This window comes from Lemur catta, chromosome 14 (assembly GCF_020740605.2).
Source record: "Lemur catta isolate mLemCat1 chromosome 14, mLemCat1.pri, whole genome shotgun sequence".
Taxonomy (NCBI): domain Eukaryota; kingdom Metazoa; phylum Chordata; class Mammalia; order Primates; family Lemuridae; genus Lemur; species Lemur catta.
In genome coordinates this window covers 56,445,509-56,471,349 of record NC_059141.1, presented here as the reverse complement: position 1 = coordinate 56,471,349, position 25,841 = coordinate 56,445,509, and the positions used below count along the sequence as shown (strand labels likewise).

At 38.6% G+C, this 25,841-nt stretch overlaps 1 protein-coding gene across 13 annotated transcripts in view; it reads right to left on the bottom strand.

Annotated features, from left to right (window-relative positions):
- Positions 1-25,841, bottom strand: part of USP54 (ubiquitin specific peptidase 54) — a 114,578-nt gene that overhangs the window by 35,323 nt on the left and 53,414 nt on the right. For 11 of the 13 annotated variants that reach the window (XM_045568984.1, XM_045568983.1, XM_045568982.1 and 8 more), the window contains exons 2-5: positions 24,612-24,673; positions 23,265-24,103; positions 19,150-19,242; positions 928-1,062 (exon numbers count right to left, since the gene is read on the bottom strand). In XM_045568984.1, the coding sequence (XP_045424940.1) occupies positions 928-1,062; positions 19,150-19,242; positions 23,265-23,411 (375 nt within the window). In that variant the 5' untranslated portion in view covers positions 23,412-24,103; positions 24,612-24,673. The remainder of the gene's footprint in view (positions 1-927; positions 1,063-19,149; positions 19,243-23,264; positions 24,104-24,611; positions 24,674-25,841) is intronic. The other 2 variants (XM_045568986.1, XM_045568987.1) reach the window with 1 other exon arrangement.

Genomic DNA, 25,841 nt, shown 5'->3' with positions numbered 1-25,841 from the left:
GTATGCCATGGTATAGAAGTATCACGGTTTGTTTAACCATCTAGCCGTGAGGGATACTTGGGCTGTTTCCAGTTTTTACTATTATGAATAAAGCTCCTATGAACATTTATGCACAGGTTTTTATATAAATATAAGTTTTCATTTCTCTGGGATACATTTCCAGGAATGCAACTGCTAGATCATAAGGTAGTTTGCATGTCCAGTTTTTAAAGAAACTGACAAACTATTTTCCAGAGTAGCTACACCATTTTACATTCCCACCAGCAATATATCAGTGATCCAGTTTCTCAGAAGTACCTCTAATTTTGGCCCTGTGATGGGATGTATATCACTCTCAGATTTTCTAAATGGATAGAAAAGATAAAGAGAGAATCTTTTGAAGGTTGATGGATAGAACACAGAGTTCAGAAGAATCAGGGGCACTGGGGGAAAGGTGGCTATCTATTAATACATAGCATACCACCCTTGTGCTAGGGACTCAGTTAATCCCTGTTTAATTATCTTTAGAAATGGAGAAGTTATCAAAGTGTGGTCCCCAGAACATCAGCATCAGTATTAGCATCAGAAATTTGTTAGAGATGAACATTCTGGGGCTCCACACCAGACCTACTGAATCAGAAACTCTGGAGGTACAGCCCAGCAATTTGTATTTTAATGAGCCCTAGCTACTCTGAAGGTAAGAGCTGCTGTTTTATGCAATGTCAAGCACAAAACAACCCTAAGCCTAAAGGAAAAAATAATAAACCCCCTAGGCAATTCATACTGCAATAAGAGACACTTTAGAGCTCTGAAAAACTATAGAAATCCCTCCTAGTTCTAACTGCAGAGGTAAGGGCACACTAAATTCCACCTTAAAGTAGCCAGTCCCTGATGGAGACCATCAACAGTCCCACCCCATATCAAAGAGGGCCAGAGGCCAGCACTTACAAAGCACTCCGCAGCATCATCCATAATTCCCAGCTGGAAACGCTGTTCATCCTGGAAAGTCTTTGCCAGAGCACTGCGGAGAGTGTCAGATGGAAGCACTTTTTCACTACTACACTGAAACTGGTTAAAGATACCCTGTAGGGAAAAGGTTAGACAAGAGAAAAAGTGCAATGCGGTTATTAAGCTTCTACACATTCTAGTCTGTCATGCTAGCATTTCCATGCTGATAGCTATGGAACCAAATGTGCTGCCCATGGATTGATATGGTTGCAGACAATAACAGAAAAAAAAATCAAAAGTAAGAATCTGTGCTGATAACGATCCTTACTCCTACAGCCGAGTGTGATGCTGTCAAGGACACATTAGGAGAGCCCATTGTCATGAATTAATGTAATACGTTACCTCATTTCCTCTCATACAGACAGAAGTATATGTTTAGGTGAAAAAGGATAAGTTACATATGGATTGGCAAATCATTCCCTGGGGGCTCATCCTATAAAACTTGGCTTCCCTCTCTTTTAAATTTTTCAGCTAATATAAAATTACCAAAAAGTACAAAGGATACAACCAAAACCTGTGTCTAACACCCAGAAATAAACATCCCATCAGGTTTACTTCCAGTCTACACACTCCTATTCAAGACTGCCCTGTTCAAGACTGCCCACGCTCACACTCTATCATCCCACCATCCTCTTTGTATTAATATAATAGGCCCTATTTATGCCCCACATTTTGATCTAATCATTCTGTTAAGGCACAGAACAAACATGTTTTGTTTTGTTTTTTAATAAACAGGGTCTTGCTCTGTCACCTAGGCTGGAGGGCAATGGCACAATCATAGCTTGCTGTACCCTCAAACTCCTGGGCTCAAGTGATCCTCCCATATCAGCCTCCTGGCACCACCATACCTGGTTAATTTTTAAAAATTTTTTGTAGAGACGGAATCTCGCTATGTTGTCAAGGCTGCTCTCAAACTCCTGGCCTCAAGTGATCCTCCTGCCTTGGCCACCCAACGTGCTGTGATTACAGGCATAAGCCATTGCACCCAGCCAAGACTGCCCGACTCTCTACCAGCCACTCAGTATCATGAGTTTGTTGCAGAACCTCCTGTTTTTAATACTCTTACACATATGATCCCTAAATAATACATAGTATACTTTTGTGTATATGTACGTATATTTTTTGTTTATATAAAAAGTATCACACTGAATTTTATTTGTGGGTTATTTTTCTTTTTAATTCAGCATTGTTTCTGAGATCTAGCCATGATGATATACACAGACCTGGTGCATCTATTTATCCATTTCTTTATTGACAGACATTTTATCAGTCTCCTTTTTTTTTTTTTTTTGCTGTTATAAACAGACAATGCCAACTTATACTTCCACCAGTATATGATATAAACTTCCTCATATTCTTTTCAAAAATTAATACCGTCAGATTGGTAAATTTTAATCTTTCTAACTACACTTAGTCGTTCTGGGTTCTTTGTAAGTATTACTTGTTGCGAATATCTTCTCCTAGTCTACTAATCTTGGTTATAGTGTATTGTAATGCACAGTTTTTTCTTTTGGTGTAATTAAATATATCTATCCTTTCCATCTTTGCCTACACCTGAACCCTGCTTAATACAATGTCCAGAGAATAAAATCAAAGGTGGCAACAAGTGGCACCTAGCTTGCTGAGTCCCTCTTAGGTGGTTTGGACCCTCCCCCAAGAATAGAATGTGCTCCTTGACATCATGAATCCCATAATACATGATTTACTCAACAATGTATTACATACTAACAGGCCAGAAGAATGTTTCTTACTCCAAATTATTAGTAATTTCTTCATATTAAAAAAACTCAGTGTTATTTTTCAGACACATTACTAATAAGACCAGAAATGAGAGCCCACTTTACAAATCTACCTATGTGATCTAAGAATAGGAAGCCCCACCAACCTTAAGTGGTCAATTCTTAGTTCTTATCCTACTTAACGAATTAGCAGCATTTGACTCAGCTGATCTTTAAAATACTTTCTTCCCTTAGCTTCCAGAGCATCACATGCTCCTGGTTTTCTTCCTGTCTCACTGGCCACTCCTTGTCAGTCTCCTTCGCTGATTCCTTTTCAATTCCAAGATTCAGGCCTTAGATCTCTTGATTTCCCTATAGTCATTCATACTCTTAATGGTCTCATCTAGTATCATGGTTTTAGATACCATACATAATTGATAATTCCCAAATATACATTAACAGCCCAAATCTCCCTCCTGAATTCCAGATTTGTATATCCAATTACATACTGGATATCTACATTTCAGTATCAATATGCGTATCTCAAATTTCATATGCCCCAAACTAAATTTCTTCTCTTTCCCCCTAAAATCAGATACATCTGCATTGTGCCCCACTTCCGTAAATGACAAAACCACCCTTGCAGTTGTTTAGGCCAAAAACCTTAGAAGTCGGCCGGGCATGGTGGCTCACACCTGTAATCCTAGCATTCTGGGAGCCCAAGGTGGGAGGATCGCTTGAGGTCAGGAGTTCAAGACCAGCCTGAGCAAGAGAGAGACCCCATCTCTACTAAAAATAGAAAAAATTAGCCAGTCAACTAAAAATAGAAACAAAAAATTAGCCAGGTGTGGTGGCTCGCACCTGTAGTCCCAGCTACTCAGGAGGCTGAGGCAGGAGGATTGCTTGAGCTCAGGAATTTGAGGTTGCTGTGAGCTAGGATGACGCCATGGCATGCATTCTAGCCTGGGCAACAAAGAAAAACTCTGTCTCCAAAAAAAAGAAAAAAAAAAAAACCTTGAAAGTCTTTCTTTTCTTTTTGGAGACACGGTCTCACTCCGTTACCCAGGCTAGAGTGCAGTGGCATCATCATAGCTCACTGCAACCTCAAACTCCTGGTCTCAGGCGATCCTCCTGCCTAAGCCTCCCAAGTAGAAGTCATCTTTGACCTTTCTCTTGCTCTCTAAACTCACACCCAATCTATTAGCAAATCCTCTTATTTCCACCCTCAAAATTCATCTAGACTTCACACTCCTCACCACCTCATCTGCTATCATCTCATCTCTTCACTGAATGACTGTAATAGTCTGCTGACTGATCCTCTTGTCTCCCTGAGGAAACACACAGTAGTCTCAACACAGCAGTTGGATGATTATTTGAAAACATAAATCATTCCTCTGCTCAAAACCCTCTAAACGATTCCCATTGCATACATAGTAAAAGCCAAAGTAGTAAATCCTTAAAACATCTGGCCTGCTATTTTATTTCTGACTCTTCTCACACCAGCCACACTGGCCCCTCTCCATGCCCCAAACCCACCACACATGGTCTGGACCCATGGCCTTTGTACTTGAATTCTCTGCCTGCATCACTCTTCCTCTGGATATGTGTGGCTCAGTCACTCATTTCTTGTAGTTTTTATCCAAATATTACCTTCTCAGTATATTATTTCCCGATCACCCTATTTAAAATTGCAACCTCCATTCTCCCTTCCCAAACTCTCATTACTTGTTTTACTTTTTTTTTTTTTTGAGATAAGGTCTCACTCTGTCATCCAGAGCTAGAATGCAGTGGCATCATCATAGCTTGCTGCAATCTCAAACTCCTCAGCTCAAACAATCCTCCTAAGTAGCTGGAACTACAGGACCTTGCCACCATATCTGGCTAATTTTTCTTTTTTCTTTTTTTTTTTTTTTAATAGAGACAGGTCTCACTCAGGCTGGTCTTGAACTCCTGGCCTCAAGTGATCCTCCTGCCTCAGCCTCCCAAAGTGCTAGGATTACAGGCATGAGTCACCACAACTGGCCTGTTTTATTTTTCTCTATGGCATTTATTACTGCCTGTCATACCATGTATTTTACTTACCGTCTGACTCCACTCTCTAGAATATAAGTATGAGGACATAAATTTTAATCTTTTTATTCCCTGCTATACTCCCAGCACCTCGGGCAGTACTGGCATATAAAGGACAACGAATAACTATTTTTGAATAAATGAATGGATGGATCAATTCATCATGTCAGGTCAGTAGATCTATTAAGGGGAGACATTATTGAGTTCCCTATCTCTCTTGTAAACAAGTGAAGAATCATCTAGAAAAGCTGAAAAACTTTCTTAAGGTACGATATAACCGGTTAGAGCAAAATGGTATTATTAATAAATTTAGTTCTGCTAATTTCAAGACAAAACTGTTTTTACCATTCTACTCTCTCGCTAACATCTTCCATCCTCATACACAGTGAGTATCCACTCCTGCAGTAGCTCAAGAACAGATTACTGTGTAACCTATTATTTCCCTACAAATGATTCCATATGATGTGGAGGAGGCAGTGCCAGCAATACATATTTAGCATTATTTAATAAGCTTTGGGGAAATCTATTATACTTACTCCAAGTTATTTTGGATCAACCTAGGAATCTATACACAAGTCTATTACAAGGTCAGGTAAAGGCAGTGCAGGGCCTTCCATAATTTGTTGCTGGAAGGGGAAGCATGTCTATTAGTGACCCCTTTAACTTGACCAAAAGGAAAGTCTAGGTCCACAGTTTAAAAGTTGGATATCTGTCCAGTGACCTAAGGGATTTTGAAACTTCAGAGGAATAAGGAGAAACAAAGGAAAAGGAAGGTGGGAAAAGCAGTGACCACTTCTACAAATTGCATAGTGACCTGACACTCTGATGACTTGCTGAAAGTCACTCCAGCTTAGCAAAACTTAGTGACCACTATTATATCCCAACCTACTACTGTTTCTCAATTGTTACTGGTCAGACATTACTGCTGACATAGGCTCAATCCTCAGAGCAAAGGATGGGTGAGGTTTGATTCTTTGTTCAGAGTCCAAAACTATTTCCAAAACAAACCAATAGGAAATTATTTCCAGGATAGTTCTGTACAAATCTGACATTTGCAAACTTCGACCCTTTTAGTCTTTCTCAATTGGGTTTCCTTAAGAATTAAGTCCTAATACTTTAAGGCCTCAACTGTTAACTAATGAATTTAACTTCTCTCCTATGGACAGTACTACTTACACATACCATCCTAGGGAGAATTAAGAAAATAGTCACTCAAATCACTTTCTGTGTTCTGTGGTTCAGAGGACCCTGACTGAGAAGACAGCATGCCACTCAGAGATGGCATAATGTAACTGTAAAAAGCAGGGACTCTAGAGCCAAACTGGGTTCAAAATCCCAACCCTGGTACTTTACTAGCTATATGACCTTGGGCAAGGTCTCTAGGCCTAACTTCTCTGGGCCTCATTTTCTCTTTTAAAAGAGGGTTAATAATAGTATTTACCATCTAGGGTTAAGACTAATGCCTGGAAGTATAATAAACGCTAAGTGTTAGGTATTATCATATTATTATTCTATTTGGGAGTTGTTTTAGGTTACTAAAGAGCCTTTCTGTCACTACCTATGCTGAAGAAGGGCTCTGAGTCAGGTTCTTCTCCCTTGAGCTAACTCCTCAGTCTCTGAGATCTGGGTAGGAAGAACTAAACTCTTTTCTATTCTCTATTCTGTTGCTCCCATTCAAGAGAGGCAGATTTCCCATGACCTAGATAACAAGGGTTTCAGCAGAGAAAGGGAAAGGTCTAGAGTCAGAGCTCTGCCTGTACCCACAGTGGGTCTGTAACAACAGATCTGGCTCTTGTGTTCAGTGGCATCAACATTTCCATGCTATAATCTTTTCTCATCACTTAATTACAGGCAGCCTTCTCCATATACACTGAGTATCTGAATGCATTGAGGACAGCCTCTGACTGAATCTTTCTTATTTTCTTATTTTAATTATTGTTGCCAGTCTTGCTCTGCTATTGTTAGGAAGAAGCAAGCGTATTAGGGATAAAGCAGCCTGAGCCAGCCCAGCACGCATCTGTGGAGCTACAGCTCCGGATGAGGCTGTAGCACAAAGCCCCTCTGTTAGAGCAGCACACTGACCCCTGTGTGTCCCTCTCACATGAGCACAGGGGCTGGAACGGGCCTCTTCTTGTTCCCTTTTTTACCCTCCTCCCACCTTTCCCAGAGGGAGATCCTGTTCACACCAAAGAAAGCCAAGAACATTTAGTTCAGCAGTAAGAACAGGTGGCAGCACCAATAAGGAACAAAAACTGGTATTCTTCCAATTGCTGAGTTCTATGGTAGGCACGGAAAAAGGGCAGGAAGAACTGAAACCAAGGAATCACTTTTCCCTGTTGGGTCCCTGATGGTTCCATTTCAATAAGCAGAAAAAAAACCCACCTCTAAGGTTTCTCTCTGCTCTTCCTCACAGGGTGAAACCAAAGAGGTCTTCTTTTTCACTTTCAGGAAAAGGCAAATTACTTTTTGTCTGTTAACTATTTTCTTGGATGCAGTACAAAAGCAACAAGACTTTAATGACTAAAAGCAGGTGCTTCCCACCCACCTCTCTTGGATCAAGTAGCAAACAATTCTATCCACATGAGCACATAATTATTTGGATTAGTAAAAACCGTGTAAATAAGATAGAAGTGCCATAAAGACAGAAAGTCTTTGTGCTTTGGCATCTATCTAAAATGCAGCTGTTGCTTAAGTATTTTTTTCTCTAAAACGCAGACTCTTGTCTTTTGGCAGGGCACAGCTGTTTATTTCTCTCTCAAGATTTCCTAGCCTTACATCTAAAAGAAGTCATGAGTAGAGAAGGTGAGGCTTAAAGAGAAAGGCTGTCACTAATTTTGCTGCTTTTTGAACCCAAGATCTTTGTAAAGTGCCCTAGTTAGCAGCCCAACTCACCCTTGTGAGGTGTCCAGCAATATCTTCTGCAAAGATGTGACACACATTATGCCCTGCCACTAACTCAATTCTTACGGTTTCTCTTCTTGATCTAGACTTCCCAAATCACTTACAATTTTGGCTCTCATAATCACTCCTTTCTCTGTACCTCCTGGAAATCATAGAACCTAAATGTGGCCCATCCAGCCTGTTTGTAAATACAACCTTCTGAAAGGAAGGAAGATAAGGGAGCTAGTCCTTGAGGATCCCTGACTACTAGAAAAGAGAACTTCCACTGGTTTTGTGTGTTCAAAAGAATGTAGAAAGTTCTCTTTCCAGAAAGGAAAAAGTAGGTAAATGTTTGCCCTTTTGGCATCCCAAAACAATAACATAGGATTTTAACATTTTATTGTAGAAAATTTCAAATATACAAGAGTTGACACAATAGTACAATTAACTCCCATATATATCATCCAACTTCAACAATTATCAACCTGTGGCCAATCTCATTTCATTTATACCACCCACTCCCTTAATCCACTCTCAGATCATTTTGAAGCAAATGCCAGACATTTTTATCTGTAAATATTTTATCTCTAAAATATAAGAACTTTTTGTTGAAAATATAACCATAATATCACTACCATACCCAAAAAAGGCAATAATAATTCCTTAATATCATCAAATATCCAGTCATTTTAAAACAAACTTTTTCTTTTTTTTTTTTTTTTGAGACAGAGTCTTGCTCTGTCACCCAGGCTAGAGGGCCTTGGCGTCAGCATAGCTCACAGCAACCTCAAACTCCTGGCCTCAAGTGATCTTCCTGCCTCAGCCTCCAGAGTAGCTGGGACTACAGGCATGCACCAACAAGCCTGGCTAATTTTTTCCTATTTTTAGGAGAGACAGGGTCTCGCTCTTGCTCAGGCTGGTCTAGAATTCCTGACCTCAAGGGATCCACCTGCCTTGGCCTCCCAGAGTGTTAGGATTACAGGTGTGAGCCACCACATCCAGCCTTTTTTTTTTTTTTTTAAAAGATTCAGGGTCTTGCTCTGTCACCCAGGCTGGGATGCAGTGACACGATCATAGCTCACTGAAGCCTCCAACTCCTGGGCTCAAGTGATCCTCCTGCCTCAGCCTCCCAAATAGCTGGGACTACAGGTGTGTGCCACTATGCCCAGCTAATTGTTAAAATTTTTTGTACAGACAAGGTCTCACTGTGTTGCACAGGCTGGTCAAACTCCTGGCCTCAAGAGATTCTCCCACCTTGGCCTCCCAAACCACTGGGATTACAGGCATGAGCCACCACATTGGGCCAATACAAACTCTTAATCTAACTTTGGGGGAGGAAGAGAATAGCTGGCTAGTTTCTTCCTTGGGACTCTCCATGTCTAAAAACAACTACCTTCTGGACTTCCTGATTAGAAAACCACCCACATGTCCTTTAGCAGTCCCTCAAAATTAAATTCAATTATCAATACCATATTCTCATCATGACTTTAGGACTTTATTTGCATTCAGTTCATAACTCAATATTTTGGACCTGCAGTGGTGAGGTTTAAGACCATAATAAGCTACATAACACACTCATTCTTGCTACTTGTGCAAAAGAGACAAACACCCACATACACATCAAGACAGAAATACAGATGAACAGAAACACCACGGCTTCAAGAGGATGGACAGAGAGACATAGAGACAAAAACAGGCCAAATTCACATGAGAATGGCACCGCTTTTCATGGTATATCATAAACTAATGTTGAGATTTTACAAAATATAATAATTTAGTAATTTTTGCGAAGATCAAAGATGCAGGACCCTTATAGGTTGCCAACAGTATTCAAATCAAATTTTGAGAATCAATACATAATCACTTACCCCACAGGGAAAACTAATAGCAAGGACCCTTCTGGACATACACAAAGGTTTTAAGATTATCTAAGTTTTAGGTTCTGCCATAAATTCTGGAATGGAAAGAATCATGATCTTCTATATTTTTCCTTGCACCCATACCCCTCTCTATTTGAATATCATGTATAATTCTGAACTCCAAATTTTAAGAAGGATGAAGGATTCAGTTTTCCACTATTCAAGTTATGTCAATGGTTAAATTAGTTGTGAATATTTAAACTAGACACAGGCTAATATGAATTTAAAACTAAGGAAGGATAATCAAAGGACCACACAAACATGCTCAAATCCACAAATAAGTAATCAAAACAAGAAAGTTAAACTCAAATAGATGATATCTGGATTAGACATAAGGACATACTTCCTTCGGTGAGAGTTGTTTATTGCTAACTTAAATTTCCAGGGAACATACTAGAAATCTAACTTCCTGGTTTAAACAGCCAGTCCAAGATAATGAATTTAATTCTCTCTGATACTGGAACAATGAAGAACCTTCCATTCCTAAAATCTACAAAAGAAAGGACTAGATCAATAGTGGATAATGAGGCTGGGCACAATGGCTCATGCCTATAGTCCTAGCTAATCCGGAGTCTGAGGCAGGAGAACCACTTGAGCTCAGGAGTTTGAGGCTTCAGTGAGCTATGACTATACTACTGCACTCCATCCAGCCTCAGTGACAGAGCAAGACCCTGTCTCTGAAAAAAAAAAAAAGAAGAAGAAGAACGAGTAATTTCTAGCCGGACGCGGTGGCTCATGCCTGTAATCCTAGCACTCTGGGAGGCCGAGGAGGGAGGATCGCTCAAGGTCAGGAGTTTGAGACCAGCCTGAGCAAGAGCAAGACCCCGTCTCTACTAAAAAAATAGAAAGAAATGTCTGGACAGCTAAAAATATATATAGAAAAAAATTAGCCAGGCATGGTGGCGCATGCCTGTAGTCCCAGCTACTCGTGAGGCTGAGGCAGTTGGATTGCTTGAGGCCAGGAGTTTGAGGTTGCTGTGAGTTAGGCTGACACCACTGCACTCTAGCCCAGGCAATAGAGTGAGAATCTGTCTCAAAAAAAAAAAAAAGAAAGAAAAATGAATGAGTGATTTCTTAGATCACTTTACTCCCTGTGCGCTGTGCTTAACTTCAGTAACCAATAGAGAAATACATACATGGTATAACTCAAAAAATACTAAAGGATTTATTTCCTGAATTCTCAAATTTCCCCCAATTAGCAAGTAGACTATGAGCAGAACACATACCTTCCCGCCCCATAGGAACAGTTTAACTCCTCTGCATATACAGACATTACAGCACACATTATATATAAAAACCTATTTCCTCCCCACCTACCCATGCCCTTCAAGCACCATTCCCAGGCTTTTATGCCTTATACTAGCATTCATAAAAGAAAAATCACTAATTGAGAAGATCTGTTGATTTTAATCAATCAATGCACATTCTGCTTTGCCTGTAACAAAAAACACTCTGTCCTACATCCTGGCACTGCAAAGCCTCTAGTACAATCCCTGGAAGGAGAACAAAATCTTTGTGGCATACTAAGTACAGAGGACGGATTTCCTCCCCTGAACAGAGATAAATAAATAAGCCAACACCAAAGTAAAGTCATACCCTGGGGGCTGAGGGTGTATCAGCAGATTCAATATGAATAATAAATAGAGCTCTAGACTATAGGCATGACAACAATTTAAGTCAGAAAAGATCTTTGTGATACTAGATGGATTAAATTTGGGGTTTTTGAGGGAACAGGGTTATTAACACACAAACTTCTTCAATTTTTAGGTCAGAGTTGACTGACATCATGGTTCAAGGTAAGCAGAATGACACACTAACACAAATTCTTTTCAATAAAAGTCATCATTAGTAACTTGCAAGCAAGATTTTGAGGCTGAATTTACCTTAGAGGCCTAGTATCAAGTAACACAAAAAAAACCCAGTACATTTTACAGGACTAAATGTAATAGATTATCATAAATATTACATACAAATCAAAGCAATTATAAGCACTACATACAACATATACTATAATATCTGGTAAAGATCACAAGGCACAAAAATACTGACATGTTCATAGAGCAGAAGAAAAAAGAAAAATATTAAAGACATGAACCAAAAGGTATTCACATAAGGCCAACCCTAAGAGCATTTTAGGAGTTGGTGCTAGATAAAGTACATAATTAATGAAAGAGCAGGAAGACACATCTTTCAATCGGATATGGAAGGGCAAATCCCTCATATAAACATCAGGCTAAGGGAAAGTTGGCTAGCCTCTGATTCACCTAGAAACATGTTAGTGGTTTGTTTTGGTTTTGGTTTTTCTTTGCCTTTAATAATGGTTACTAGAGTGAACAATTATGCTCCAACATCAAGATATCTGACTTTACAGAACTGGCAAGTTCTTACAAAGTACAGTTGCACCTTCAACAACACAGGGTTTAGGGACACCAACCCCAAACAGTCAAAAATCTGCATATAACTTTTGACTCCCTGAAAACTTTAATAGTCTACTGTTGACCAGAAGCCTTACCAGGTGATTAGTACATAAGCAGACTATAGTATCTACATATATTTTATGGATTCATGACATATCTACTAACTTTTTCTTAATTTTTTTTCAATATTTCTAGCTACACAGTTCATCTGCAAGTTTTTTCAAACTGTTGCAAGTCTCTAAAAAGTTTTCCAATATATTTATTGAAAAAAAAAATACATACATAACCAGACCTACAAAAGTTCTAATCGGTGTTGTTCAAGGACAAACTGTACATCAAATGAGGAATTTTGGAGCTGCCTGTTTTGAAAAAAAAAAAAATCTATGAAATAAGAATTTTATATATCAAACAGCATTAGAGCATAAAAACAGGTCGTGAAGAGCCAGCAAAAAAGGAATTATTAGCCTTACCAAACATTCCTCTAAGTTTTAAATGAGATTTAAATACATAGAATTACACCCACACTGGAAACACCAGAAGGTAACATGTAACTTAACCTCAGGATACCAGATAACTGTTTTGCTGACAGAATCCCAGGCCTTCACTCTCCCTTCAGCAGATGTTTCCCATCAACCCTGACCCCCCACCACACACACATCTTACCCTTCCCTTACCAAAAAGTGAGAAAGATCATAAAAGATGGAGGAAAAAATGGAAGAAAAAGGCAAATATCAAAAATTCCGTAACTAAAACCCAAGAAATACTAAGAGATTCAATCAACCCAGAAAAGTAGACTGTTTATATGATATCATGGTCCAGGTACTGTACAAGGTATTGTGAGGAACACTAAGAGGGAAGAAGAGCTGAGCTACTTTCCCAAAAACTCATTCAGCCATGCTCTAGCTATTACTATTAATTACTATTAAGTCAAACAATCACAGATGTAGATAGAGATAGTAGTTCTAAAACTTCACGAAGAAGGTAACTTCTGAAGCAGAGTTCTGAAAGGTGATGTGGTTTAGCAGAAGGGAAATGGAACACTCCAGGCAAAGTGACTGGTGTTGAAATGTCTAACGGGTAAGCAAAGCAAGTGCATTATCTGCTATCATAGCTAAAATGGAGAATGCCTGGGGAAGGAATGGAGAAGAAAATAAAGTGTGAAATTAAGTTTTAAAATGTCTATAAACATGCATTTTTAAGTGATTTAAGAGACAAGTGGGAGCCACTTTAAGGTTATAAGATAGTAACTTCAAAATAGCATTCCAGGGTATTTTTAGGTTAAAATAAATGAAGTAGGAATATACTACAGATAGAGCAGCAATTTAGGGATTTGAAAAAAAGTACTCTTTTTACAAAAACAGTGGGCAAAAAGACTTACTACCAGAAATATCATAAACCAGAGGGGAAGCCCAAAGAGAAATGACAATCTCTGTACTGGAATTCAGGCAATCTTCAGTTTTCCTCTTTATACTTCAGTGTGCTTCCTAGAATGGTTATAGTACTTTTCTATGTTTTATAACAAAAATCATCATACAAAAAAAGAACAAACATAATGTGTATACATATATAGCCAAAGAACAATAAATGTTCATGTGCCTACCACCCAATTTAAGAAATGGAAAAATTAACCATGAGTTTGAGGCTCCCCAGTTGGTTACATATTCTTCCCTCCACCTTCCAGAGGTAACCACTATCTATCTTGCAATTTGTGAAAATCATTCCCTTTTTCTCTACAGTTTTATCATACACATGTATCCATGAACAGTGTGTTGTTTAGTTTTACCTAGTTTTGATTTGTATATAAATGGAATCATGGTTTATATAGTCTTCTGTGACTTGCTTTTATCAATCAATGTGATTTTTTGAGATTAATCCAAGTTGCTGTATATAGCTATAGGTCATTCATTTCCATTGCTATATAGCACTTCACTATAGGAATAAATCATAATTTTAAAATCCATTCTAGTATAGTTAGAATCAGTTGTTTCCATTTTTCTATAAATCACAAAAATACTACTTTGAACATTCTTGAATACCTCCTCTAGAACATTATGCATCAAGTTTTCCACAAAGTATATCTACATGCAGAATTGCTAGGTGGTAGGTTATATACAAGTTCAGTTTTACCAAGCAATGACAAACTGTTTTCTTAAGTAGTGGTATCAATTTATATTCCAACCAGCAATGCATGTAAAGGTTTCATTATTCCATCTTTTTGGCAACACTTAATTTCATCAGATTTTTTAAATTTCTACCAACCTAAAGGGTATGGTTTAATTTACATTTTTTTTTTTTTTTGAGACAGAGTCTCACTCTGTTGCCCAGGCTAGAGTGCCATGGCGTCAGCCTAGCTCACAGCAACCTCAAATTCCTGGGCTTAAGCGATCCTCCTGCCTCAGGCTCCCAAGTAGCTGTGACTACCGGCATGCGCCACCATGCCCGGCTAGTTTTTCTATATATATTTTTAGCTGTCCATGTAATTTCTTTCTATTTTTAGTAGAGACGGGGTCTCGCTCTTGCTTAGGCTGGTCTCGAACTCCTGACCTCAAGCGATCCTCCCTCCTCCGCCTCCCAGAGTGGAGGATTACAGGCGTGAGCCATGGCGCCTAATTTACATTTTTTAGATTACTAATGAAGGTAAGTACCTTTCATATGCTTAGGGGTTATTTGTGTTTTCTATCCTCAGGTATGCCTATTTATAGCATTGCCCATTTTTCTCTTGACTCATTCATCTTTTACTTATTTTTTACAGGAGTTCTATGCTGGATACTTTTGTTGGTTATATAGATTGCAAATATTTTCTCTCAGTTTATAGCCTTGTCTCTTTCCTCTCTTTATGGAGCCTTTTGATGAACAGAAGTTTTTGAATTTTCTGTACTAAATGTATCAACTTCTTAACTTTCTACTTTTCATGTTTTATTTAATTATTCCTTCCCTATTCTCTGAGGTCATGATATTCTCTCACATTTTCTTCTAAAACTTATAAAATTTTGTCTTTTATATTTTAGTCCTTAATTCATCTGAAATTCTTATTTTTGATACAGTATGAAGTAGGAATCTAATTTTCTTTTTTTTTCCCCATGTGAATAACCAATTATCTAAGCACCATTTATTGAAAAGTCCACTGTCTCTGTTGATCACAGGACAAATAACAACTTTCCAATATGACTATTTCTGAACTGGTTTTGTTCCATTGGTTTATTTGTCATACTTTGTAGGTACTATATTATCTTAATTATTATAGTTTTATAATAATTCTTGATATCTGATAAAGTATGGTGGTCATTAGTACTGTTTGGCAAATACTTGTGGTTCTTCCCCCTCTCAAAAATCATCACAAGATCACATTTCTGACTCCCTTGTGGTTCTCTGGGATAAGATGTTAGCTCTGGTCGACAAGTTGTGAGCAGAAGTGACCTGTGGAGCATTTAACTGCCAGCACAAAACCAACCAGAGCTCTTTTTTACCCTCTGGCATAGCAACTAAAACTGTTCAATATGGTTGTAGCTTTGGCAGCTGAGATCCTCAGTGACTATAACCAGTAGTCACAGTTGTAGCTTCCCTATTAACCTGCAGTGGACAAGTAACATGAATGGGAAATAAATCTTTGGTATACTTACCACTGAGATTTTAGGGTTGTTCCCACAATATAACTTGGCCTACTCTGACTGACATATAGGACAAGCCACTTACTTTGTTATTATTCTTGAGGAGTGTCTTATTTTTCACTATTTGTCAAATAAATTTCAGACCTGACTTCTCTCAGCTTCCAAAAAAAGCCTGCTGGTGAGGGTGTACATTAGTACCACCACGTTGGGAAACACATGGAAATATTGGAAAAAGTTGGCATTAGCTAAAAAAATTGAAGACATGTATACCCTATGAGCCAACAATTCCAGTTCTGCACATATACACAAATGTATATACATGTAAACATGTACAAGAATATTCTTAGTAATATTGTTCATAAAAATAAAAAACTAGAAACAATCCAAATGACTACCAGCAGAATGGATAAATAGTAATTTATTTACATAAAGAAATACCATATATTAAAAACAAAAATAAACAAAATAGACCTCTAAACAATATGGATAATCTTACAAACATATTGATGACCTAAAGAAAACAAACACACACAAAATTTACATAGAATGATTCCATTTATAATGAAGTTTCAAAAACAGTAATGTAAACAATGGATTACATAGAAAGTAAAACTATCAGATAAAACAAGGAAGTGATTGCCACAAATATTAGGACACCCCTGGGAGAAAGGCAATAGATACCACCGAGAAGGAAGGGAAAGAAAAGGTCTACGGCACTGGCAATTTTCTCTTTTGACCTAAAGAGTTGTTAGAAGGGTGTTTACTTTGATTACTCATTATACTGGATGTCTGTGGGGGTTTTACACAAATGTCTTGCACCTTTTGTGTTAGATTTATTCATATCTACCTCATATACTTTGCTGCTTTTTAATTTTTTTCTTTACTTCTTTGCTTCTATAAAAGTTTTTTAAATTGCATTTTCTGTTTGTTGCTAGTTATAGAAACACAATTGAAAGTTACGTCTTCATCTTATATGTAGCAATATGCTATACCCTTTTATTCTTTTTTTTTTTTTTTTTTTTTTGAGATGGAGTCTTGCTTTATCGCACCAGATAGAGTGCAGTGGCATCATGATGCTCACTGAAACCTCAGACTCCTGGGCTCAAGTGATCCTCCTGCCTCAGCCTCTCAAGTAGCTGTGACTACAGGCGCACACCACAACACCTGGCTAATTTTTCTATTTTTAGTAGACATGGGGTCTCACTCTTGCTCAGGCTGGTCTCAAACTCCTGAGCTCAAGCTATCCTCCCACTTCAGCCTCCCAGAGTGCTAGGATTACAGACCTTATACTCTCACATTGATTCTTCCAATTTATCAGTAGATTCTTTGGGATTTTTTTAATAGAATATCATCTGCAAATAATGACAACTGTTTCTTCCTTTATAATCTTTATATTTTTGTTATCTTATTCACACTGACCAGAATCTGGTTCAATGATGATTGTATTATTTTCATATTCTATAAAGATATTTTTAAAGTGGGGAACAAAAGAGACATCCTACAGGAGGATCCGGGTGCTAATGATCCATCCCAAGTTGACTCCTTCATACATTAATAACCACTTCCCTTTTCTAAGGAAATGAAGCCCTCCAGCCTGGATAAAGGAATATATCCTGAAAACTATAGCTAGTCTAACAATTTAAACTTCTTATCTACTAGGACCAAGCCCAGCTCTTCCACACTTTTCAAATTAATCCATGTGTATTCCAAGTCTATAATTTTTTCAAATGAAGTATACTACATATAATATATATATATATATTTTGTTGTTGTTGTTTGTTTGTTTGTTTCCAAGAGACAAAGTCTTGCTCTGTCACTCAGGCAGGAGTACAGTGGTGCAATCATAGCTCACTGAAGCCTCGAATTCCTAGGGTCAAGCAATCCTCCCACCTGAGCCTCCCGGGTAGGTGGGACTACAAGCACGTACCACCATCCCCAGCCAAGGATATGATAATTAAAAGAATGGGGCGGGGTGCGGTGGCTCAAACCTATAATCCTAGCACTTGGGAGGCTGAGGCGGGCGGATCGTTTGAGCTCAGGAGTTCAAGACCAGCCTGAGCAAGAGCAAAAGCCCGTCTCTACTAAAAATAAAAAGAAATTAGCTGGACAACTAAAAATATATAGAAAAAATTAACCCGGCATGGTGGCGCATGCCTGTAACCCCAGCTACTCAGGAGGCTGAGGCAGGAGGATTGCTTGAGCCCAGGAGTTTGAGGTTGCTGTGAGCTAGGCTGATGCCACAGCACTCTGCCAGGAGACAGAGTGAGACTCCATCTCAAAAAAAAACCACTACCACCTGAGGCCAGGCACAGTGGCTCATGCCTGTAATCCTAGAACTCTGGGAGGCCAAAGTGGGAGGATCTCTTGAGGTCAGGAATTCAAGATCAGTCTGAGCGAGAACAAGACCCCATCTCTACTAAAAATCGAAAAAATTAGCTGGATGTGGTGGTGTGTTCCTATAGTCCCAGCTCCTCAGGAGGCTGAGGCAAGATTACTAGAACCCAGGAATTGGAGGTTGCAGTGAGCTATGATGACACCACTACACTCTAGCTGGGAAGACAGAAGGAGACTCTGTCAAAAAAAAAAAAAAAAAAGATGTTTGTGACCCAAGTGGCAAAAAGTTCAGAAGACTCACTTATCTCTTTCTAAAGATATCTGCCTATCCTGGACTTAAAATTCCAAAGCGATGCTGGTCAAAAAAATGTTTTGAATCAGTTATTGCAAATAACCAATTTAACTGGGAAATTCTCCTAGATTTTCAGGCACAATTCCTACTTGAAGATTTAAAAGCAACTAAATTAAACATATAATGATCATATCCAAGCATCCTGAAAAATGACTGTGGAAGTTTACTCAGAAATCAGGCAGATTCATCCAGACACAAATAATCCATTATATATCTGGACCAAGAAAACAAAGGGATACTACATGTTGGGAAAACACATAAAGCAAGAGAGAATTGGTCTGTTACACATCATACATAGTTCTTTCATTAACAGCATAACAGAAATCTCTCACTTTAGGCCATTTTCATTGTCTCTAAACGAATCCCTGGTTTTATTTTATTCAGACAATGCATGAAGTGGGGAACTGGCATAAAGAATCTATTACATGTGGTAATGGGAAACATTAAGGAATAGGAAAATAGGAAATTTTTAGTACTGGCATTTCTCAATAGGAAGAATTCGTTGCTAAATTTCACTTTAACTAGCAATAGTTAATTCCATTAAAAACACTTAGTTGTTCTTTTAAAATAAAAATTTAAAATTAGCTTTATAGGTAAATACTCAAAGTAGAAGCACACTTAAATAGTACCCTATCACATCAAATAAAGCTGTAAAAGCAAAAAAGTTTCAGAAAAAGAGAGTACCCAAGCCAAGTAACAATTCTCTGAAGCAAGCAAAACTAATCATATTCATTTTTGCACTAAACCATAAACAGGTAATTCAGTAATAAATTGTTTAATATCACCCTGATTAACCAAACCACCTAAATATTGACCATTTGGCAACTTAATGGTAGTGAGAAGAAACAGATTTGAAGTACTTACTTTGAGAGCACAAAAGATGCAGGAATCTCCCATGCACTTATGTGTTGTAAGCTGCCTAAAGCTACGTCGGAAGATGTCCAAGTGCCACAAAACCTGGCAAAAAAGGGAAAATACTTCATTACTTTATGAAGAGGCACCATTTAATTTCGAAGTAAAGAGTTCAAGCAAACATAGGTAATGAATGCAGAAGGTATCTTTATTTCCAAGAGAAAAGCTCATTCTAGGATGTTAAAACAAATGTCAAAAACAGGTGAGGGATGAATGGCCATATTCTGGGATAGATATTAATTTGATCATAAAGGGAGGGTCACACAATAAAAAGATGGTATGACAGGCCGGGTGCAGTGGCTCACGCCTATAATCCTAGCACTCTGGGAAGCTGAGGCGGGTGGATCGCTCGAGGTCAGGAGTTCGAGACCAGCCTGAGTGAGACCCCATCTCTACTAAAAATAGAAAGAAATTATCTGGCCAACTAAAAATATATATAGAAAAAATTAGCCGGGCATGGTGGCGAATGCCTGTAGTCCCAGCTACTCGGGAGGCTGAGGCAGAAGGATCACTTGAGCCCAGGAGTTTGAGGTTGCTGTGAGCTAGGCTGACGCCACGGCACTCACTCTAGCCCGGGCAACAGAGCGAGACTCTGTCGCAAAAAAAAAAAAAAAAAAAAAAGATGGTATGACAAACATCAAATGTGATCCTGAAGAGGAAATTTATGGATTAAAATCTACATAGTGAAGGTTTATTTTAATGGTCCACACAAGAAAAGCAAGAATATTTTAAAATTTACATTACAAGCTTGAATCAGAGTGTGGAATTTTGTCTTCATTTGAATTCTCAATTTTTGGACCTTTCTAAGAGAGGTGACCTCCTGAAGTCAATAGGATAAAAAATAATAGTGATACCAACAGTGATAAATAAATCATAGTCATAGCCCATACGGTTAATGTGATGGATAAGAATGGTACTTTGGTACTTTACTTTTGTTGTCTTCCTCCCCAAAACCCATTACCACCATCTAATCATGAGAAAAACATCAGAAAAATTCCAATAAAGGGTCATCCTACAAAATACTTGATCAGTATTCTTCAAAAGTATCAAGGTCATCAAAAACAAGAACATTCTGAGAAACTATCCCATGACCAATAAATGTAAACATGGTAACCTGGATGGGATCCTGGAACAGAAAAGGACACTAGGTAAAAAAAACTAAGGAAATCTGAACATGAAAAACCACTACCTCTGGAGCTCCAGATCACAGCATACCTCTGGAGCTGCTTCTTACTTATGTCTCAAGATACATACTCTAAAAGGTTTTTTTTTTTTTATATATATATTTTTTTTTTGAGACAGAGTCTCATTCTGTTGCCCAGGCTAGAGTGCCGTACCGTGAGCCTAGCTCCCAGCAATCTCAAACTCCTGGGCTCAAGCAATCCTCCTACCTCAGCCTCCCGAGTAGCTGAGACTACAGGTGCACACCACGACGCCCAGCTAATTTTTCTATTTTTAGTAGAGACAGGGTCTCACCCTTGCTCAGGCTGGTTTCAAACTCCTGAGCTCAAGTGATCCTCCCACCTTGGCCTCCCAGAGTGCTAGGAGGTTTTTTTATCTTTTTAGAGACAGGGTCTTTGTTCTGTCACCTGAGCTGGAGTGGTAGTGGTACAATCATGACTCACTGCAGCCTCCAACATCTGGGCTCAAGCAATCCTCCTGCCTCAGCCTCCTAAGTAAGATACATACCACCACGCTCGGCTAATTTTTTGTTATTATTTTTTGTAGAGAAAGGGTGCCACTTCGTTGTCCCGGCTGGTCTTGAACTCCTGGCCTCAAGTGATCCTCCTGCCTCAGCCTCCCAAGGTCCTAGGATTACAGGCATGAGCCACCATGCCTGGCCTCTAAAGGTCCTTTGAAACAGGCTATACCCCCAAGTAAATAAACCCTTTTTTAACAAATGTAATCGATTCAACACATCTGTGGCAAACAAAGGTTTCATAGCAAATGTTAGAATATTAGGTCATAGCAATAATTATTTTCAACATGTAACATGATTATAATAGGGACTCTAAAACCATCACTGCCTCAACCTTTAAGTATGGAAACAGAAATACGTGTGTATGTATATATATATGTCGTATATGACACTGAAAATTAGAATGGAAAGTCATAAATATTATTGTTTCAATTGACAATATAGATACAACATATAGAAAGAAACAGAATTACAAAAACCTGGACTATGGCCAGGAAGGAGGTAAACACACACATCTATAGCAATGCTTTATTTTGCCCATTTCTAAATTACAAAAGTATTATCAGTATATAAAGTCACTCAAAAACTTAATGTGCATCATCCCAGAAAAACACCTAACCAACCTCCCTAACTACATCAAATTTATGGTAGTAATTGGGCAAAGTAATTAAATTCTTTCTGTAGGCTTGATAGCATAAGATTTTTAAATGTTTTCAAACAAAAACTTGAAAACAGAGAGTATGAAACTTTTTTTTGAGACAGAGTCTCCCTCTGTCACTCTGGCTAGAGTGGAGTGACATCACAATAGCTCACTGCAACCTCAAACTCCTGGGCTCAAGCCATCCTTCCCCCTCAGCCTCCCAAGTAGCTGGAACTACAGGTGTGTACCACCACACCCTGCTAATTTTTTCTATTTTTAGTAGAGACAGGGTCTCGCTCTTGCTCAGGCTGGTCTCGAACTCCTCACCTCAAGCGATTCTCCTGCCTGGGCCTCCCAGAGTGCTAGGATTATAGGCATGAGCCACCACACCCAGCTGAAACTTTTATTTATTTTATTGATTGATTGATTGATTGATTGATTTTTGAGACAGAGCCTCACTCTGTTGCCTGGGCTAGAGTGCCGTGGCATCAGCCTAGCTCACAGCAACCTCAAACTCCTGGGTTCAAGCAATCCTCCTGCCTCAGCCTCTCAAGTAGCTGGGACAAGCAGCATGTGCCACCATGCCCAGCTAATTTTTCTATATATATTTTTAGCTGTCCATATAATTTCTTTCTATTTTTAGTAGTGACAGGGTCTCACTCTTGCTCAGGCTGGTCTCAAACTCCTGAGCTCAAACAATCCACCCGCCTCGGCCTCCCAGAGTGCTAGGATTACAGGCGTGAGCCACCGAGCCCGGCCACACAACTAGACTATAGAAGGCTAAAACTAGAATCCAGGTCTCCTTATTCCCAAGTCCAGTGCTTTTTATACCAAATACCTTATCTTGTCTTGTCTTCTCTCATAGTAACCCATTTTCTCATTACATCTAAGAAGTCAGTCAAGCTAATATTTTACCCAACTATAATTATCTTGGGTGGCAAATTTCATTTACTTTTACTCTGAAAAGCATAAAAGCAAAAAAGAGAGGAAAACAATTACTTGAAAGTTAGGCCAAGGGGGATGAACCTAACACTCTATGGGCCTGACTAGGCAAAACAGACAGACAGACAGGAAGCTTTGGGATTATGAGACCAGTAAAATAGCAAGCAACAGCATAAGGGAAAATCTAGGGTAGATAATCACCTTAAAGGAATTTATTTTCCACTAGCTCTGTTCAAGCATTATCTGACTAGACATCAATCCTGAGCTCAAAAGGAGGAGAGCTCAAAAGGAGGAGATGAAGAAGTAGACAAAGACTAGATTCCATTCAGTGTGTGGGTTAAGAGCCTGAATATTATGAGACAAGAAAAACATACCTGAAAGTCTCTGACTTGTGGAAAGAATTCTGCTTTCTATACTAGAGAAAAGCAACTAGGGTGATAAGACACCTTGATCTCAAAAGGAAGAAAAGGAAATGGTAAAGTTGGTTAAGGAAAAAAGTTGATAAACAAGTAGAAAGATCACCTGGTACCTCCCTTTAGGCAGGTAAATAATAGTTATTATTTATTTCTCTTATTATCTTTAACCCTCCTTTTTACAAATGAAGTAATTGAGATTCAAAGAGATGAAGTGACTTGCCTAAGATTATACAGATAAACTTAAAAAAATGACCTCAGGTTACTGACCTCAAACAGAGACCGTCAAGTATAATATTTAAAAGAGTTATCAGAAATACAGCATTAGCAACTAAAAGTCAAAGCTCACCAAAAAGAAAGAAATTACCCTTACCTGCAGGGCACTGTTGAGGAAGCAGCTGTTTTGTCCTGGCTCATTGCTGAGGCCTTTGCTGGGGGCTATGGAGGTTGAGCTTCGAGGCGCAAACATTCCTTGGACACTACCACGGCCCCCTGAAAAATAATTTCTCTTCCAAGACATTATTGTTCACATTTAACCCAAAAACACAGAGAAAGTTTTGTATGTTTTTGGCAGGGAATTTCTGTCTGCTGAATTCTCAAGAGAATGCAAAATTTCGTGAATTTATGTTGAAAGACTTTGAGTTTAATGCCTTCCAAACATCATACACGTAGCTCAAGGGACTCAAGATATCCTCTTAGATCCAGATGACAGAGCCATCCCTCACTTGTTCCAGACAATCCCCAAAATGTAACATGGCACAGGACTAATGCAAACAGAGAAATCCTTAAGTATTGCTTCCCTCTATTTTTCTTGAACTGCCTCCATGAAGTCCTGGTGCACTGGATGTAATCCTCAATGCCAACAGCATCCAGGATCAGGTAAGATGTGTTCTTCAGTCTTGTTAATAATGCTTTTTGTGGACTGAAGATTTTTCCAACTGGAAGGAGACGCAGGCAGATAAGTAGGAATCCAACATAACCCTCCTTGCCCACTATTGCCTTGTCCCATCATCCTCTGAAGTAAAAATTAAAGTTCTGAGCAACTGAAAAAGATTCCACAAAGCCAAGAAGCTTGTTTGAATTATCTGAGGTTTGGTTGAGGTTTTCGTTGCTTCTTTTTAATGTGCCCCAAACTTCTATCGTCCCATCCAGATCTTCAGAAAGTCTCTTCTCTTTTCTTCTGGGACTAGAATAGCCAGCTATGTCAGAAAGCTTTAACAGAAAGAAAAAAAAAAACCAAAAGCTTGCGTCACTTAATGACTCTACAGGCTTTGCACTGTTCTGCCAAGATCAACGTTGCCTCACCTCTCACTATAAACTTGAAATCTTGGCAAACAATGCCAAAAAAAAAAAAACAACTATAACAACAACAAAAAAGAGAAACACTCAAACTAGAGAGACAAAAAAAAGGCTATGAGTAACTTTACTTTGAGGAAACGTCTCTGAGATTTTCTTGAAGAAGAAAGTTGATCTAAACAGAAATAAAAACCAAATACAAACTTTTAAAACAAAACAAAAATCACTAAGTATGCACACACCAAACTAGGAATTGAAACAGTTTTCTTTTGGATATTGTGAATAAAACACTTTTTAAAAGGTGTTTTCCATTTGTATGGTTATGAAAACCTGCTTAAAGGTAGAAGGGCCAAATTAGCAGTCTAAACTCTATTCTGAGCAAAGATGTCCCATCCCAGAGAAACACTGATGGCGAGTAACTCACATGTCCTTAATATCCAGTCCAAGCGAACGAAATCTACTTCTTCCCTGTTTGTTTGTTTATTTCTGCCAGAGGATCAGAAAGACAATGTGGGTTATAAATCACTTAAATCCCCAGATTATATCCAAGGGGCTCACAATCAAAGGTGATCCATTGACCAAGTTTAGTTTTCAACTAGTTAAAATGCCAGTGAGATAACAGGGAATAATACCAAAGCAAGCACCTTTTCTGGAAGGAAAGCACCTAATCTCCAGCTTTAAGTTTTCCTATAAGGCTGCCATGTCCACATAAGGAAAAAATTAAGAATGTTAAGTGCTAAATTTGGTTTCTAACAGTTCCTCAAACTTCTCCTTTCCTTCACACCATCATATGCACCACCTAAAAAAGCAAAATGCTTTAACATCTTTATCATTCTCTGGGAGATCACCTAGCATTATCGACAGTGTGTCCAGTGGAAAAACTGAGGCACAGGAATATTAAATAGTTGCACAAGACTGTTCTTTCCCTTCTCTAAATTCCCAGACTATTTATAATCTATATGTCACAATTAAAGTATTTGATTATACATTATACTGCCATATTATTCTGTTTTTATTACTCTCTGTTTTATATGGTATCAGTCATAAATCTTGAATTTACATGAAATGAAATAGTAACTAGTGCCAGGCATGTGCTAAACATTATACTTACATTCATTATTTAATCTTCATAATAGCCCTATTAGGTAGGTATTAAATGGTTCCATTTTACAAAAGTATAAAGTGAGGCTTAAAGATATTAACTTGCCCACTTCAAAGATGGTTAAGTGGCAGAGCTAGAATTGTTTGACTATTACCCACTGTGACTTAATTATATATTTTATTATTCTATTCCAAAAGCTCCCATCACAGTGGTAGTTATAAGGAGGCACTCAATAAATACTGCCTGATAATTAACATGACACCAGGAAGGAACCCGTATCTCCCACACAGACTACAAGACCCTCACTTCTCTACACACACCCTCATACACACCCGACTCGAGGTCGCTAAGCAACTTCCAACAAGCCATTCAGCATTCCTTCAGCTCAACTACTGCAAAGGAATGACGAGTACCAAGCCTCCACTTTGCTTGTAGCCAAAAGGACTTGGCAGGCAGGTGGAGTTTCCAATATCCACATTAGGAGCTTACTGAAACTCAGCCTGCCCTATGACACATACCTCTGAGTACAGGGAGCAAAGGGAGAAAAAGGCA